This window comes from Chiloscyllium plagiosum, chromosome 9 (assembly GCF_004010195.1).
Source record: "Chiloscyllium plagiosum isolate BGI_BamShark_2017 chromosome 9, ASM401019v2, whole genome shotgun sequence".
NCBI classification, from domain to species: Eukaryota; Metazoa; Chordata; class Chondrichthyes; order Orectolobiformes; family Hemiscylliidae; genus Chiloscyllium; species Chiloscyllium plagiosum.
The window spans coordinates 4,309,774-4,325,120 of NC_057718.1; the positions used below are offsets into that span (position 1 = coordinate 4,309,774).

Here is a 15,347-nt window from a genome sequence, read left to right on the forward strand (position 1 = left end):
TTGAAAGTTGAGTACAGGATTAAGGATAGGATTCTTGGCAGTTTGGAGGAACAGAGGGATCTTGGTGTGCAGGTACATAGATCCTTTAAAATGGCCACCCAAGTGGACAGGGTTGTTAAGAAAGCATATGGTGTTTTGGCTTTCATTAACAGGGGGATTGAGTTTAAGAGTCATGAGATCTTGTTGCAGCTCTATAAAACTTTGATTAGACCACACTTGGAATACTGCATCCAGTTCTGGTCACCCTATTATAGGAAAGATGTGGATGCTTTGGAGAGGGTTCAGAGGAGGTTCACCAAGATGCTGCCTGAACTGGAGGGCTTATCTTATGAAGAGAGGTTGACTGAGCTCGGACTTTTTTTCATTGGAGAAAAGGAGGGGGAGAGGGGACCTAATTGAGGTATACAAGATAATGAGAGGCATAGATAGAGTCGATAGCCAGAGACTATTTCCCAGGGCAGAAATGGCTAAGGCTTACACGAGGGGTCATAGTTTTAAGCTGTTTGGAGGAAAGTATAGAGGGGATGTCAGAGGTGGCTTCTTTACACAGAGAGTTGTGAGAGCATGGAATCCGTTGCCAGCAGCAGTTGTGGAAGCAAGGTCATTGGGGACATTTAAGAGAATGCTAGACATGCATATGGTCACAGAAATTTGAGGGTACATGCATGAGGATCAATGGTCGGCACAACATCATGGGCTGAAGGGCCTGTTCTGTGTTATACTGTTCTATGTTCTATGTTCTATGTCAGCTTCAATCTGTAAAACTAGTTTCTCACCTTGGTGTTGTGCTTTGTCAGATTTCTGCTTTTGGTTAACCATTTTCCCATTGTAGTCTGTGGTCTGTGCAGGTATTTTCCTCTCTGTTTGTGATTTCTGTCAGGTTTCCTTTCTGATTTAATCTTTGCACTGAGGTTAGTCAAGACAGAGTGAGACAGTTGTCAGAAAAAGGAGGGAGTCAAGAATTTGCATAATAAATAGGAAGGTGGAGGTGGGGTGAGGTCACAACTGGCTTAGCCATGGTCTAACTAATTGGTGGAGCAGGTTTGAAGGAGTGAATGGACAACTCTTGTAGCCTTACCCTTCAAGGTGCCTTGAGTTTGCCCATCCATCACTTTTAACATTCACTTCCTTCACAGTAGCAGCAGTGTGTATCATCAACAAGATGCATTGCAAAAATTTATCAAGGATCCTTAGATAGCACCTGCCAAACCCACGACCATTTCTATCTGGAAGGACAAGGGCAGCAGATACATTGGAACACCAGTCTCTGCAAGTTCCCTCCAAGCTACTCACCATCCTAACTTGGAAATACATCACCATTCCTTCAGTGTCGCTGGGTCAAAACCTTGGAATTCCCTCCCTAAAGGCATAGAAGGTCAACCCACAGTACATGGACTGCAGCAGTTCAAGAAGGCAGCTCACCCCACCTTCTCAAGGGGCAACTAGGGATGGGGCAATAACTGCTGGTCTGGCCAGTGATGCCCAGATGCCAGGAATGAATATTTTTGAAATCCCACCAGATTGCATGTTGATAACATTGCTAATTAATCTTGACTCATTACACAATACTGGATCGAAAATAGTATTATAAGCGAAAGTGAGGACTGCAGATGCTGGAGATCACAGTCAAGATTAGAGTGGTGCTGAAAAAGGACAGCAGGTCATGGCAGCATCCGAGGAGCAGGAAAATCGACATTTCGGGCAAAAGCCCTGCATCAGTCCTGCTCCTTGGATGCTGTCTGACTTGCTGTGCTGTTCCAGCACCACTCTAATCTTGACTAAAATACTTGTATGTCTAGTTGGCTCCACAACACATGGCCTTGTGAAACTGTCAGAAAAACATTCCACACAGGAATTTAACAGAGAATGAAACATGGTTTCAAGTAGTTGTTTGCAGTATTTAAATTTGATCAATAAAAATCTGCTATTGACAGCTAGGCTCAGTTATGATGACCATGAAGCCACCATGTTTTCATTACGATACCATTTCATTGAAGACAGTTCAGAGAAGGTTCACGTGGATGATCCCTGGTGTGGAGGGATTGTCTTATGAGCAAAGGCTGAACAGGTTGGGATTTTACTCACCGGAGTTTAGAAGAATGAGAGGTGATCTTATTGAAACTTATCCAATTCTTACGGGGCTTTTCAGGGTAAAAGGATGTTGCCCCTCATGGGAGAGTTTAAGACCAGAGGGCAGAGTGTCAGAATAAAGGGCCATCAACTTAAGACTGAAAGAAGGAGAAATTTCTTCTGTCAGTGGATTATAAGTCTTTGGAATTCATTGCCATAGAGAGCTGTGGGGGAATCTGCCCACAATGTATATTTCAGGCTGAGACAGACATATTCTTGATCATTCGGGGAATCAAGGGTGATGGGGTAAAGGGGAGGAAGGTGGAGATGAGGAATGTAGGATCAGCCATGAACATATTTGCTGGCAGAGCAGGCTTGAGGGGCCAAATGGCCTACTTCTGTTCGTATTCTTTGTTGTATTATTGTCCTTTAGGGAAAGAAATCTGCCATCATTACCTATCTGACCTACATGTGATTCCAGACCAACAGCAATGTAGTTGCTTCATAACTGCTCTCAAGAAAGCCACTCAGCTGAAGGGCAATCAAGGATTATACCTATTCACTTGGCACTCCCCCAGTTATTACATTGTCTTTGTCACAAATTCCAATAATTTATTGTGTAATGCCATGTACAACTAAGCCCAGCTGGGAGGCCTATAAACCATCACCAGCTTTTTCTGAACCTTGCTCGGCATGATCTCCACTCCTACTGTCTCAACACCATCACCACTGTTGCATTGTCATCCTTTATTCTCAGGTCTACCTCCCATCCTTTACTCAGACCTCTCATATATTAAAGTTGATATTTCTCTGCGCCTTCTCTGTAGCTGTAACACCAAATTCTGCATTCTGTTCAATTACCCTGATCTACTTATGGAAGGTATGATTTGTATGGTTAGCATGCAAAACAATACTTTTCACTGTATCTCTGTACATATGACAATAATAAATCAAATCAAATCAAATCATTCTGTCTGCCTTTTAAAACTATGAGATTTGTGGAATGGGGCTTCTGTTTAGATTGTCACCATGTAACAGTTTGATTGAAACCCTTTTGTTCCTTTCTCTCTCACAGTGTTGCTACCAAAGCCAGTATTTGTTGCCCATCCCTAATTGCCCTTGAACTGTGTGGCTTACTTGACCATTTCAAAGTCCACCACATTGCTTTGGGTCTGGAGTCACATGTAGGTCAGAAAATGTAGCAGATTTCCTTCCCCAAGTGGCATTAATAATCCAGATGGGTTTTTTAATAACAATCAATGATAGTATCATGATCACCATCACTCAGTCTAGCTTTCAAGGGCAAATTTTGTAAAATCAAACTTAAATTCCACCAAATACTTCTTGAACCCATGTCCCCGGATCAGTATCCTAGGCCTCATGTGCATTAATCTCTTCACCTTCCCACTACACAACCATCTCCCTTTCTATTGACCTGTCTTTGTGCCAAAATGATGCAATGTGTTTTAATTTACAGTTCCCTGCAAGGACCTCACTCTCTGATGCGCTATTTACTGCCAAACTCAATTACAATAATGAGGACAAAATGTACACTGAGGAATCTCCTGTCAAAGCGCTCCCATTAAAATAATTTACATTTTTACTGTTTCTCGTTTCCCATGAATTAGTGTGAAGTGAGATTTCGATCCAGGTCAAGTTAGATAAACCTCCACACAGATAGTCTGTCCTCACAAAAATGATCTATTCTGTTGCTGCAGCCTTTATGTTTAGATTTTTAAATCTCCCTTCAGCAGAACACTCCTTGCCTGTCAGTTTAAAGCACATCTCCCTGCCCTGATATTATTAGCTGATGTTATGTTTCTCAACTCTCACCCTTCCTCTGGACAGGGCATCTATGGTTATCAGTGTTTGTACCTCAACCCTGTAACACTACCTTTCCTTTTATGTTTAACTTTCCAAATCTCTCCCGATGAGAACACTGCCCTCTGTTACTGGGCAATGTTGGACTAACAAGGTAGATGAAGGAAGGATGTTCCCAATGGCGGGGGAGTCTGGAACCAGGGGTCATAGTTTAAGGATAAGATAAACCTTTCAGGACTGAGATGAGGAGAAAAGTCTTTACCCAGAGAGTGGTGAGCCGGTGGAATTCACTGCCACTGAAAGTAGTTGAAGGCAAAACATTATGTGATTTCAGGAAGGAGGTGGATATAACTGTTGTGGCTAAATAGTTGAAGGGATATGGGGGGGGAGGGGGGGGAGGGTGGGTGGTGAGGGTGGATGATGGAGGATGGGATTAAGGCTTGATAGTCTCCCATGGTCATATCAAATGGTGGAGCATGCTCAGGGGGTCAAATGTCTACTCCTCCACCTATCTTCTATATTTCTATGGTTGTTTGACATTATCTTTACAGCTCTCCTGTGAAATGACTCTGTTTGATATCTGAGTACAGGGTTAATCTGGAATCTATCCAATGGTGCTGATGAGACATCTAGTTTTCCATATCCCCTCAGCTTTATCTAATCCAAATCCACGCCTCCTTCATTGAGTGAAGTCCATTCTCCATCAACATCTCCTGTAATATCTCTGCCTATGCCCCACCCCATTCCCACTCCTGACCTCCGGCTGACCCCGGGAATTCACTATTGACATGCCCATCATTCAGAATTTCCAAAATTGGGACCTTTGGCTTCTCCAAAGTAGGAGAGGCCTGTCAGCCAATCAGAGAGTCAGCTACTGTTCTGCCTCAGCAGCACCACCAGCACCGGTGGACAGTTCTGGGACTGCAGCCATAACGAGATGGTTCCGAATGACAAACTGCAACAAAGGTGGGGTGGGCAACAATCCCAAAAAACCTCAAGGTTTGGAGGATATTCTTCTTGAGGAGCAGATCTTACTGCTGGAGGAGATGTCGGTTGAGCACGGTGTGCCTGATCTCGAAGACTGCCATGTTATATTGGGAGATCTCCCCAGGAAGAAAAGCCCCCATTAGGCAGTAGAGGTGGGAAAGTCCCAGTCACAGCAAGTCGAAACACTGCCATCCCAGTGTGCCTGTCCCTGAGGGAGGGTGTAAGAATCTGGCCACAGAACCCTCCCAAGCAGTCCCTCCCCCGACTGGATGGGATACCCCCCCCACCCCCACCCCAAACACTATTGACAACTCTTACTGAAAAGTCGGCATCCTCAGCTCGGAGATGGTTGGCGATGTAATGCACTCCTTCCAGTGCCCTGATGATGCTGGGTGATAATGGCAGACTGGCTCCTGTCTGAGTGATGTTACTAGCCCAGGCTCGGCGGCTGCCATTGACCATCCCCTCCGTGGATCTGCTGGGCTTGAGGCGACACGGGTAGCCAAGGGCACAAGGACTCACCAGCCTGGGTTGGCAGGGGGGCAGGCCAAACCGGAGTTCCTCACTCCCTGAGGAAGGGCAGCATTTGGACGGCGCAAACTTTAACTCCAGAGGACTGAAATGGTTGGTGAACGTCTCAGTTTTGGGTCTCGGTCTCTTCATGAACAGCCAGCGAGGGATGAAATCCAGGAAGACCTTCTTCACCCACCTGGGCATCTTGTGGGTGTTGGGCGAGCGGTGGTGGATGTTGAGGACAAAGACAGTGATAACAATGGAGAGCGTGACAAAGATCATGGTGAAGAGCAGGTATTCCCCGATTAAAGGGATGACCAACGAGGTCGAGGGGATGATTTCTGTAATAAGCAGCAGGAAGACAGTCAGGGACAGCAATACTGAGATACAAAGAGTAATTTTCTCTCCACAGGCTGATGGTAAATGGAAGACCAAAACGGTTAAACAGGAGATGAGTAAACAAGGAATGATGAGGTTAATGGTGTAGAAGAGAGGGAGCCTCCTGATAATGAAGGAGTACGTGATATCAACATACACCTCAAAGCAACAGTCATACTTCTTGCTGTTATAAACCCCCACTGTGTTGACTATCGCCCACTCGCCACTTTCCCAGTAGTCCTTAAGGTCTACATTCCTGCCCATGCTCCTCAGATCGATCTTGGACTTGTCGTGCGTCCAGGAGCCAAACTTCATTTTGCAATTCTGCTGGTCGAACGGAAAGAAGGTAACGTCGATGCTACAGGAGCTCTTGTAGATCGCCGGGGGCACCCACTGTACCTGGCCTGTCGAGAAGAGGTGAGCCTTCGTCATGTGTGTCACTGCAAACTCACCATCTGCACTGCAACAAACAAACAGGGCATGTTTACAGAGCCATTGGGCCCAGGGTTAAATCATCCACAAGGCAAAGCTCATCCAGCAAATCAATCAGAAGACCATAACAACAGGAGTAGGCCATTCATCCCCTCAAACCTGTTCATGGCTGATCCAACATCTCTCACATCTATTTTCCTGCCCTTTCCCTATAACTCTTGACCCTCAACTGATCAATGATCTATCTGTCTCAGCCTTAAATATACCCAAGGATGCTGCCCCTGCCTCTGTTGTAAGGAGTTCCAAAGACTCACAACCCTCTTAGAGAAGAAATTCCTCCTTGCCTCAGTCTTAAATTGGTGCCCCTTTATACTGAGACTATCCCTCTGGTTCTAGACTGTCCCATGAGGGGCAACATCCTCTCAGCACTCACCCTGCCAAGCCCCTTAATTATCCTCTGTATTTCAACAAGGTTGCCTCTCATTTTTCTAAACTCCAGTGAGTCAAGTCCCAAACTGTTTAGCCTTTGCTCGTAAGACATTCCCTCCAAACCAGGGATTATCCAAGTCAACCTTCTCAGAACTTCTTTCATTGAAATTATATCTTCCCTTAAATTAGGGGATGAAAACTGCTGATAATACTCCAGCTGTGGTCTCCCCAGCCCCTTCCACTGTTGCTGTAAGATTTCCCTATGCTTATCCTCCACCCATCTTGAAATAAGGGCTAACATTCCATTCCCCTTCCTGATTACCTGCTGCCCCCATACGCTAGCTTTCTGTGTTTCATTCACAAGTTCTCGTAAGTCCATTTGTGTTGCAGTTTTCTACAGTTTCTGTCTATTTAATCCTTGCTCAATTTAATCTAACCATCTCCCCTGAAGGTGCGATCCTTGCAGCTTATGTAATTAATTTCAATTTAATGAGCAGCTAAATTTGCATTGATTAAAAGGCTGACAATCTGGAAGGTCTCTTCTCTCTGAGAACAGTGCTGGTTCGATACGTTTGACATTCTGAAACTAGTTTGCAGCTGCCAGGTTTTCAGAACTCCCCCATTGGAACCAATCTTGACATACCAGCAAATATACATTCACTAGCTAAATATGTCGATTAAAATCAAAGGAAATCTTTCTATCTGTCAAACAAGCGTGAAATCTCTTCAGACATTTATTCCATAAATCATCAGGGAATAGGTTCTTGTCAGTTCTTGTTAATTCATTCACAGGCTGTGAGCTCTGCAGGCATTTATCACCCAGACCCAGTGGACCTCAAAGGGTTTATCAAATCAGAGGGCCATCTGCCAGTTAGAGTGACTGAGGAATGCCGACTCCTCCCTGGAAGAGCATGCCTGAACTCCCTGGGGACTTACGACTGTATGACAGCTTTCTGGTCACATCTACCGAGACCAGCTTCACACATCCCGAATTTTCAAACGTGTTGGGATGTGAACGCTCTGGCTCAGGATTATGAAGATGGACCCCAAGGTCACCAATCCCATGTCAGAGTTTAGCCAACGCCCTGACAGCCGGCTGGCTCCGAGCAGATTATGGTGAAGCGGATTGGGATGGCACAATGGCTCAGTGGTTAACACTGCTGCCTCCCAGCGCCAGGGACCCGGGCTCAATTCCATCTTCGGACGATTGTCTGTTTGGAGTTTGCACGTTCTCCCCAATTGTGTTTCCTCCAGGTGTTCCAGTTTTCTCCTACAATCCAATGATGTATGGATTAGGTGGATTGGCCATGCTAAATTGCCCATAATGTCCGGAATGTAAATTAGTTGGATTAGCCATGGGCAATGCAGAGTTACAGAGATAATGCTCTTGAGAGGGTTGGTGGGGACTCGATGCTTCAAACGGCCTGCATCCTGGGGGCATTCTATGAAGCAGAAACAATAGCAGTTACTTATAGGTGACTGCATTCTCCAAAGACTGAAAGTTGAACCACAGGCTACCCTACAACTCAGTAAACTGTTATATTATTAATCTGGTACAGATTTGACCATTGACTGGCATACAGAAAGATGACAATACTGCAGCTGCATGGCCACAAGCATTTACCAGTATCTCGCTCCCTCTCTCTCTCTCTCTCTCTCTCTCGAATGGAATAACCCCATGGCTGTGCTATATCAAGAATCCTTGTCCACTCTGGTGATGAATTACCATGGGTGACAATGACAGATATGGTGAACTTTACCTGGTCGGGGGCGCGCACACACATTCCAGGAAGAGTTCTGGATTGTTTCTGGATGAGACATGTGGTATAATGCAGAAGATCCACCATAATCTTACTGACAAGCAGAGGAAGGTCAATAGGTTAAATGGCCTCTTGCTGTTTCTAATGGATGAAAACTGGAAAGTCTTTATTTATTTGATTTAAATAATCTGAGATAGTAGAACAGAAGAGGTACATTCAGCCTATTCAGTTCATGCCAACCCTCCACAGAGCAATATCATCAGTGTCCTTTCCCCAACCCCCAGATTAAATCCCTATTGCACATTTGATTTCTTTCAAGTGTCCATTAAAATTCCTTTGAACATCATTGATCATTTCTGCTTCCAGCACCTTGCTGGGCAGCAACAATCCAACTCATTCCCACTAGCTAGGTCACATGTGAAAGTTTTCCTCATATTCACCCCCTCCACCTCCTGTAGCCCTTACCCCAGACTTTAAAGCTATGCCTCCCCTCCCCTTATCCTTGTCCCATCAGTCAAGGGAAAAATTTCCCTAATCTGTCTTATCCAATCCTGTTATAATCTCATCCACCTCGGTCTAATCTCCTCTCAAAGTCCTTTACATCAAGGAGAACTATCCCAGCTCCTTAAACGACCACTACTCTCATTAATCTTGCTAAAATGACCATAACCAAATAAACTTCTGCCTCACTGAAGCCTTGTAAGGGTTCAACATCACTTCCCTACTTTTATATTCATTGCCTTTATTTATAAACCCCAAGATCCCATATCCCTTGCTAACCACTCTCTCAATATGTACAACTACCTACTAAGACTGATGCACACACAACCCCAGGATCTCTGTCCCTACACATTCTTTCGGATTTAAGTCCCCTTTTTCTTCTGTATTAATCCCAGAGGAATTTCGCCCAAGGAGACTGTAAAACTCACTTGTTGTAAAGAACAATGTCAGGAATCCAGATCATTTCAGAGGGGACACGGATTGAAGTTACATTGTCAAACTCTGCAGGATCCCATGTGAGTTTATAATCATACCATTCCTAGAAAAGAAACACAGGTAATCAGGAGGAGTACAGGGCTTTTGTGAGGAGCTGGCACATTGTCTGACAAAATCTGAAGGAACAAGATCAGTGAAAGTAGAGTGGAAGCTACAGCCAGCCACTGTGAACCCCAGCCCAGTGTGATCAATTTTACAGAATACATTTTTATGTTTTTATTCATTCAGGGGATGTAGGTGTTGCTGGCCAAGCCAACATTTATTGCCCATCCCTAGTTGCCCCTTGGTGGGGGTGAGCTGCCTTCTTGAACCACTGCAGTCCATATGGGTTGACCCACAATGCTTTTAGGGAGGGAATTCCAGGATTTTGACCGAGTGACACTGAAGGAATGGCGATATATTTCCAAGCCAAGATGGGGAGCAGCTTGGAGGGGAACTTGAAGGTGCCTCATCCTCTAGATGGAAGTGGTCGTGGGTTTGGAAGGTGCTATCTAAGGAGCTTTGGTGAATCTTTACAGTGCATCTTGCAGATGCTACACACTGCTGCTACTGAGTGTCGATGGTGGAGGGAATGGATGTCTGTGCATGTGGTGCCAACGAAGTGGCTGCTTTGTCCTGGATGGTGTTAAGTTTCTTTACTGTTATTGCAGCAGCCCCCATCAGGCAAGTGGGGAGTATTCCATCACATTCTGGATTTGTGCCTTGTAGATGGTGGACAGGCTTTGGGGAGTCAGGAGATCAGCTACTTGCTGCAGAATTCCCAGCCTCTGACATGCTCTTGGAGCCATTGTGTTTATGTGGCAAGTCCAGTCAAATTTCAGATCAGTGGTAACCTCAAGGATGTTGAAACAAAATGGCATGTCAATAGCTCTGACAAAGGATTAAAATAGAATTAGGCTTAGAGGGATCATCACATCAATTTTTTCTTTTCACCCATGGGACTGGGCATTACTGGCTAGCCAGTATTTCTTGCCCACCCCTGGCTGCCCTTAAACTGAGCGGCTTGCAGAGGACAGTTGAGAGTCAGCCACATTACTGTGGCCCTGGAGTCACATGTAGACCAAACCAGGTGAGGAGGAAAATTTTCTTCCCTCAAGGTCATTAGTAAACTAAATGGGCTTTTCCCAATAATCGACAATGGTTTCGTGTTCATCAGAAGTTTCATAATTCCAGATTTTGTTTTAAACTTGAATTCAAATTTCACCATTTGTCGTGTCAGGATTTAAACCAAGGTCCATAGAACATTAGCTGAGTTTCTGGTTTAATACTTTAGCAATAATATCATTAGGGCATCACCTCCCCAAAGTCACAGGTTCAGTTCCTCCCGTGTAAGGCTGTGACTCATTAATCTGCAAGACCCACGCCAACAAATTCATCCAAACCCAAACCTCACCACCTACATGTTCATCAAACATCAATCCTGACTAGCAGTTCTACAAAGTTTACACCACAGATCCATGAGGATCCATACTATATACCTGTAGGTCCATCAGCTCACCAATTCACCCAAACAGGTCCACCAGATCTCCAGTCAACCCAAACAGACCCATCAGATCCAAAATTCACTCAAATAGGTCCACCAGATCTCCAATCCACGCAAACAGGTCCATCTGATCTCTGGTCTAAAGGGACAGAGATGAATGCCCAGTCAACACTTGGATCCTGAAATCCCTGAAGCCTAGTGGCCGACTAGGGAGGGAGCAGTTCGAAGCTCAGTGTCTCAGAGCAGGGCCTCGGAACTCACTTGGGAGCTCATAACCACTGGGTCCTAGCAGCCTCTGCCTAAAGGCCACGGACCTGGCCTTGGGATGGCTCCTTCTGGGGACTTGCTGTGGATCTCCTCAGGGGATTAGTCCCTGTTCCTGTCAAGACAGCTTGTAAAGAATGTTGGGTGATCCCCCAGTGAGGGGATCACAGCGATATAGAGATCACAGGGGTAGGGGATTTTCCCTTTCAAAAACACACATACCTGCTTGAGCCAAACGTTAGTTGTCATCATCTGGTTTTTCTCATCCTATTTCAAGAAAAGGAAGGGAAAAGATAACAATTAATCACTACTTTATAACCAATATAACAATAAGACAGTGGCATGGATCAATAATATTACAACAGAAACTTCTCTGCATTGCGTTGGTGAGTAAATTCAAGCCGATTCATTAGACTATTGCCCTGTTGTGTTCATTTATTCAAAGGATGTGGCATCGCTGGCTAGGCCAGCATTTATTGCCCATCCCTAATTTCCCAGAGGGCAGTTAAGGGTCAACCACATTATTTGTGGGTCTGGAGTCACATGTAGGTCAGACCAGGTAAGGATAGCAGTTTCAATCTCTGAAGTCCATTGGTGTCTCAGATGGGTTTTCCAACAATCAATTCATGGTGATAATTTGACTCATAATTCCAGGTTTTTATTGAATTCAAGTTCTACAGCTAATGTGGCAGGATTCAAACCTGGGTGCCCAGAAGAATACCTGGGTCTCTGAATTAACAGTCCAATGATAATATGACTAGGCTATCCCCTGTTTCAGGTGATATGAAGTCATTTTTAAACAGTTGCCTTTTTACAACTAACCACAAATAGGACCATAAATATGTATTTATGTAGCACCTCTTGCCATGTTATAATGTCCCAGAAGTACTTCAGAGCCAATGAATTGCTTTCAAAAAGCAATCGCCAGTGTAAGTGTGGGAAATGTGGGAGCCAATTTACAAACAGGAAGTTCCCACAAACAACAGCGTGGCAATGAGCTGCCTTCACAGGTACTAATTGAGGGGTAAATATTGAGCAGCACCTTAGGAAGAAAGCCCCTGTGATTCTCAGAAACAGTGCCATGGGATTGTCTTCACCCACATGAGAGGGCAGCAGTGTGAGTGCAAATCTGAAAATGTGTATGGGCTGAATGAAGGGACGTGAGGGAGACTGGGAGTTGCCCGTCCCTCTCAGGCGAGAGTGAACGTTTTCTGCTCTAATAATTTGTATCTAAGGGAGACATTTCTTTAATCTGCATTTGGTCTAATGGGCAGTCAACCAATGCAATCATTCCAGTTCTCGTTATGATGTTCTGCAGTTGGAATGTCTGTGGCATGTGCGGTCTGTACTAGCCTCTGGCAGATAACTGAAGCATAAGGAGAAACCTAATGGATTTCAGTGTGCTGATTGAGCACAGAGCAGCCTTCTCTGGACTGCAGAGACTGAAGTGTCAACATTAGCATCCTTTCTCCCTCCCTCATCCAAGTAATTTCCCTTCTGATAACAGACAAAATAATGGTCAGTTTAGAACCAACAAAAACTGACATTTATATAGCAATGTGAATATAATGAAACACCACCAGCTCCTTCCCAAGACGTTTATAAAAGAAAATACCTCACTGAGCCACAAAGAAACATTAGGAGAGACCACCAGAAGATTGGTTAAGGGGATAGTTTTTAACGAGAGGGTTATAGGAGGGAGGTGAGGTAGAGATATGAATTGTATTTCAGAATTCAGGACCAAGGCAGCTTAGGGTGGAGTATTTCAAATCAGGATCGACAAGAGGCTAAAACCAAAGGGATACTAAGATCTCAGTGGCTTGTGGAGCTGGAGGAGATGACAGCAATAGACTGGGGTTTTGGAAATAGGAGAGAAAATTTTTAAGATGAAGATATTGCTTTATAAGATCCAACTCATTGTTCAAGTTCAGATAGTCAGAGATGGCAGACTATTTAACCATGGAGGTCTCACTGCAGTCAAGTCTGATAAGAATGGGAGGGGGAAGTTTGTGCGGAGTCAGAACCAAGTCTTGTCCCTTATCTCAAGACCAAAGCCCTGGCCACTTTACTGCGAAAAGAGTGGCTCTGAAAGTCAGCTCCAAATGGAAATCCTAGTGCACAGGCCACAGTGTGGTTGGATCTCACTTCCTCTCAGAAGCACAGAGAACAGCAAACTGCTTAATTTTGTGACAAGGCCAAAGAGATGGTCATATCAACGAAAGGTACAGTTCTAAATATTGTGCAAGAGCAGAGAGACTTGGGAATGCATCTACACAGATCGTTGAAAGTGACAGGGCAGTTTGAGAAAATGATTAATATAACACATAAAACCTTGGGATTTATTCGTAAGGAGTAAAATAGCAAAGAAGCTATGATAAATTTGTGAATAAAACTTTGATTCAATCCAGTGCTTTGTTCTGGACATCGCATTTCAGGAAGGATGTGAAAACCTTATATTGGCTGCAGTAAGAATTCACAGGAATGTTTACTTTATTCGTTCATGGGACATGAGTGTCACTGGCTAGGTCAGCACTTACTACCTGTCTCTAGTTGCCCCTTGAAAATGTGGGGGTGAGCTGCCTTCTTGAACCACTGCAGTCCATATTGCTGTAGGTAGACCCACATTGCCTTTAGGAATTCCAGGAGTTTGACCTAGTGATACTGAAGGAATAGCATAATATTTCTAAGTCAAGATGGAGAGAGTTTGTAGGGGAACTCATTTCTGCTACCTTTGTCCTTCTGGATGGAAGTGACTGTGGGTTTGGAAGGTGCGTCTCAGGATCCTTGATGCATCTTCTAATGATCTCTGCAGTGTATCTTGTATTTAGTACACACTGCTGTGACTGTACCTTGGTGGTGAAGGGCTTCGCATTGTGCTATAACCAGTTATACATCCATGAAAGTGTATCTACACAGTTCAGTATTTCCCAGTCCTGTGGCATTAGTACACAGAGCTAGTCACTGGAGTGTGTTTAACGTAATCCTAGTAATTGTGAGAACATCAGACTGAATGAGAAGGCTCTCAATCCCTACAACACAGATAACAAGACACAAAGTGATGATAAATTATTCAACAGACAGCCCATTAAACTTTAATGTCCAACATACTAAATCTTTAATCTGTTTGTTTATTATGTAGTTCCTCCATCTTCATCCTCACAGAGTAAAAACACCATGCCTGATCTTGATTTGACATCTGTTCTCCCCAAGTCTCTTCATCCCCTCAGCCAACAGCAGACCCTCATTCAGAGCCTAGCTCAGCTCCTGCTCCAGCCCTAGTCAACATTGCCAGGAAGCAACCAGCATTCACACATGGGTCACTGAAATCAATCCTGGTTTTGTCCCTTCCTCCAGTCCCTTTCCTGCTATACACTGTGGGGAAGAGAAGGGGGGAAAGAAGCTCATTCAATCCTGCACAGAAAGCATAGCCTGTGTGAGTGCACATAACAACAACGACTAGTATTTCACTGTGAAATGCACTGGGGTGTCTGAGAGTGTATTGAATGCAACTTAATATTGCCTGAACATTTTGTTATTTTACTTGGTGAGTATAAACACAGTATCAACACAGCACAAACTCCCAGGAGTGATTGTGAGCACCACTGATTGTGAACACCAGTGATTGTGAACATCAGTGATTGTGAACTGCAGTGATTGTGAACAGCAGTGATTGTGGACACCACTGATTGTGAACATCAGTGATTGTGAACTGCAGTGATTGTGAACATCAGTGATTGTGAACATCAGTGATTGTGGACACCAGTGATTGTGAACTGCAGTGATTGTGAACATCAGTGATTGTGGACACCACTGATTGTGAACTGCAGTCATTGTGAACATCAGTGATTGTGAACATCAGTGATTGTGAACATCAGTGATTGTGGACACCAGTGATTGGGAACTGTAGTGATTGTGAACTGCAGTAATTGTGAACAGCAGTGATTGTGGACACCACTGATTGTGAACAGCAGTGATTGTGGACACCACTGATTGTGAACATCAGTGATTGTGAACATCAGTGATTGTGAACAGCAGTGATTGTGGACACCACTGATTGTGAACATCAGTGATTGTGAACTGCAGTCATTGTGAAAATCAATGATTGGGAACTGTAGTGATTGGGAACATCGGTGATTCTGATTATAAGAAGTAGGAATAGGAGTTGGCCATTCAGCCCAGCAAGACTACTCAACCATTTGATGAGGTCATGGCTG

General features: G+C 44.4%; 1 protein-coding gene across 3 annotated transcripts in view; it reads right to left on the minus strand.

Annotated features, from left to right (window-relative positions):
• Nucleotides 1-15,347, minus strand: part of chrna2b (cholinergic receptor, nicotinic, alpha 2b (neuronal)) — a 33,682-nt gene that overhangs the window by 10,389 nt on the left and 7,946 nt on the right. For all 3 annotated transcript variants that reach the window (XM_043695266.1, XM_043695265.1, XM_043695264.1), the window contains exons 4-6: nucleotides 11,356-11,400; nucleotides 9,320-9,429; nucleotides 5,197-6,229 (exon numbers count right to left, since the gene is read on the minus strand). In XM_043695266.1, coding sequence (XP_043551201.1) covers nucleotides 5,197-6,229; nucleotides 9,320-9,429; nucleotides 11,356-11,400 — 1,188 coding nt within the window. The remainder of the gene's footprint in view (nucleotides 1-5,196; nucleotides 6,230-9,319; nucleotides 9,430-11,355; nucleotides 11,401-15,347) is intronic.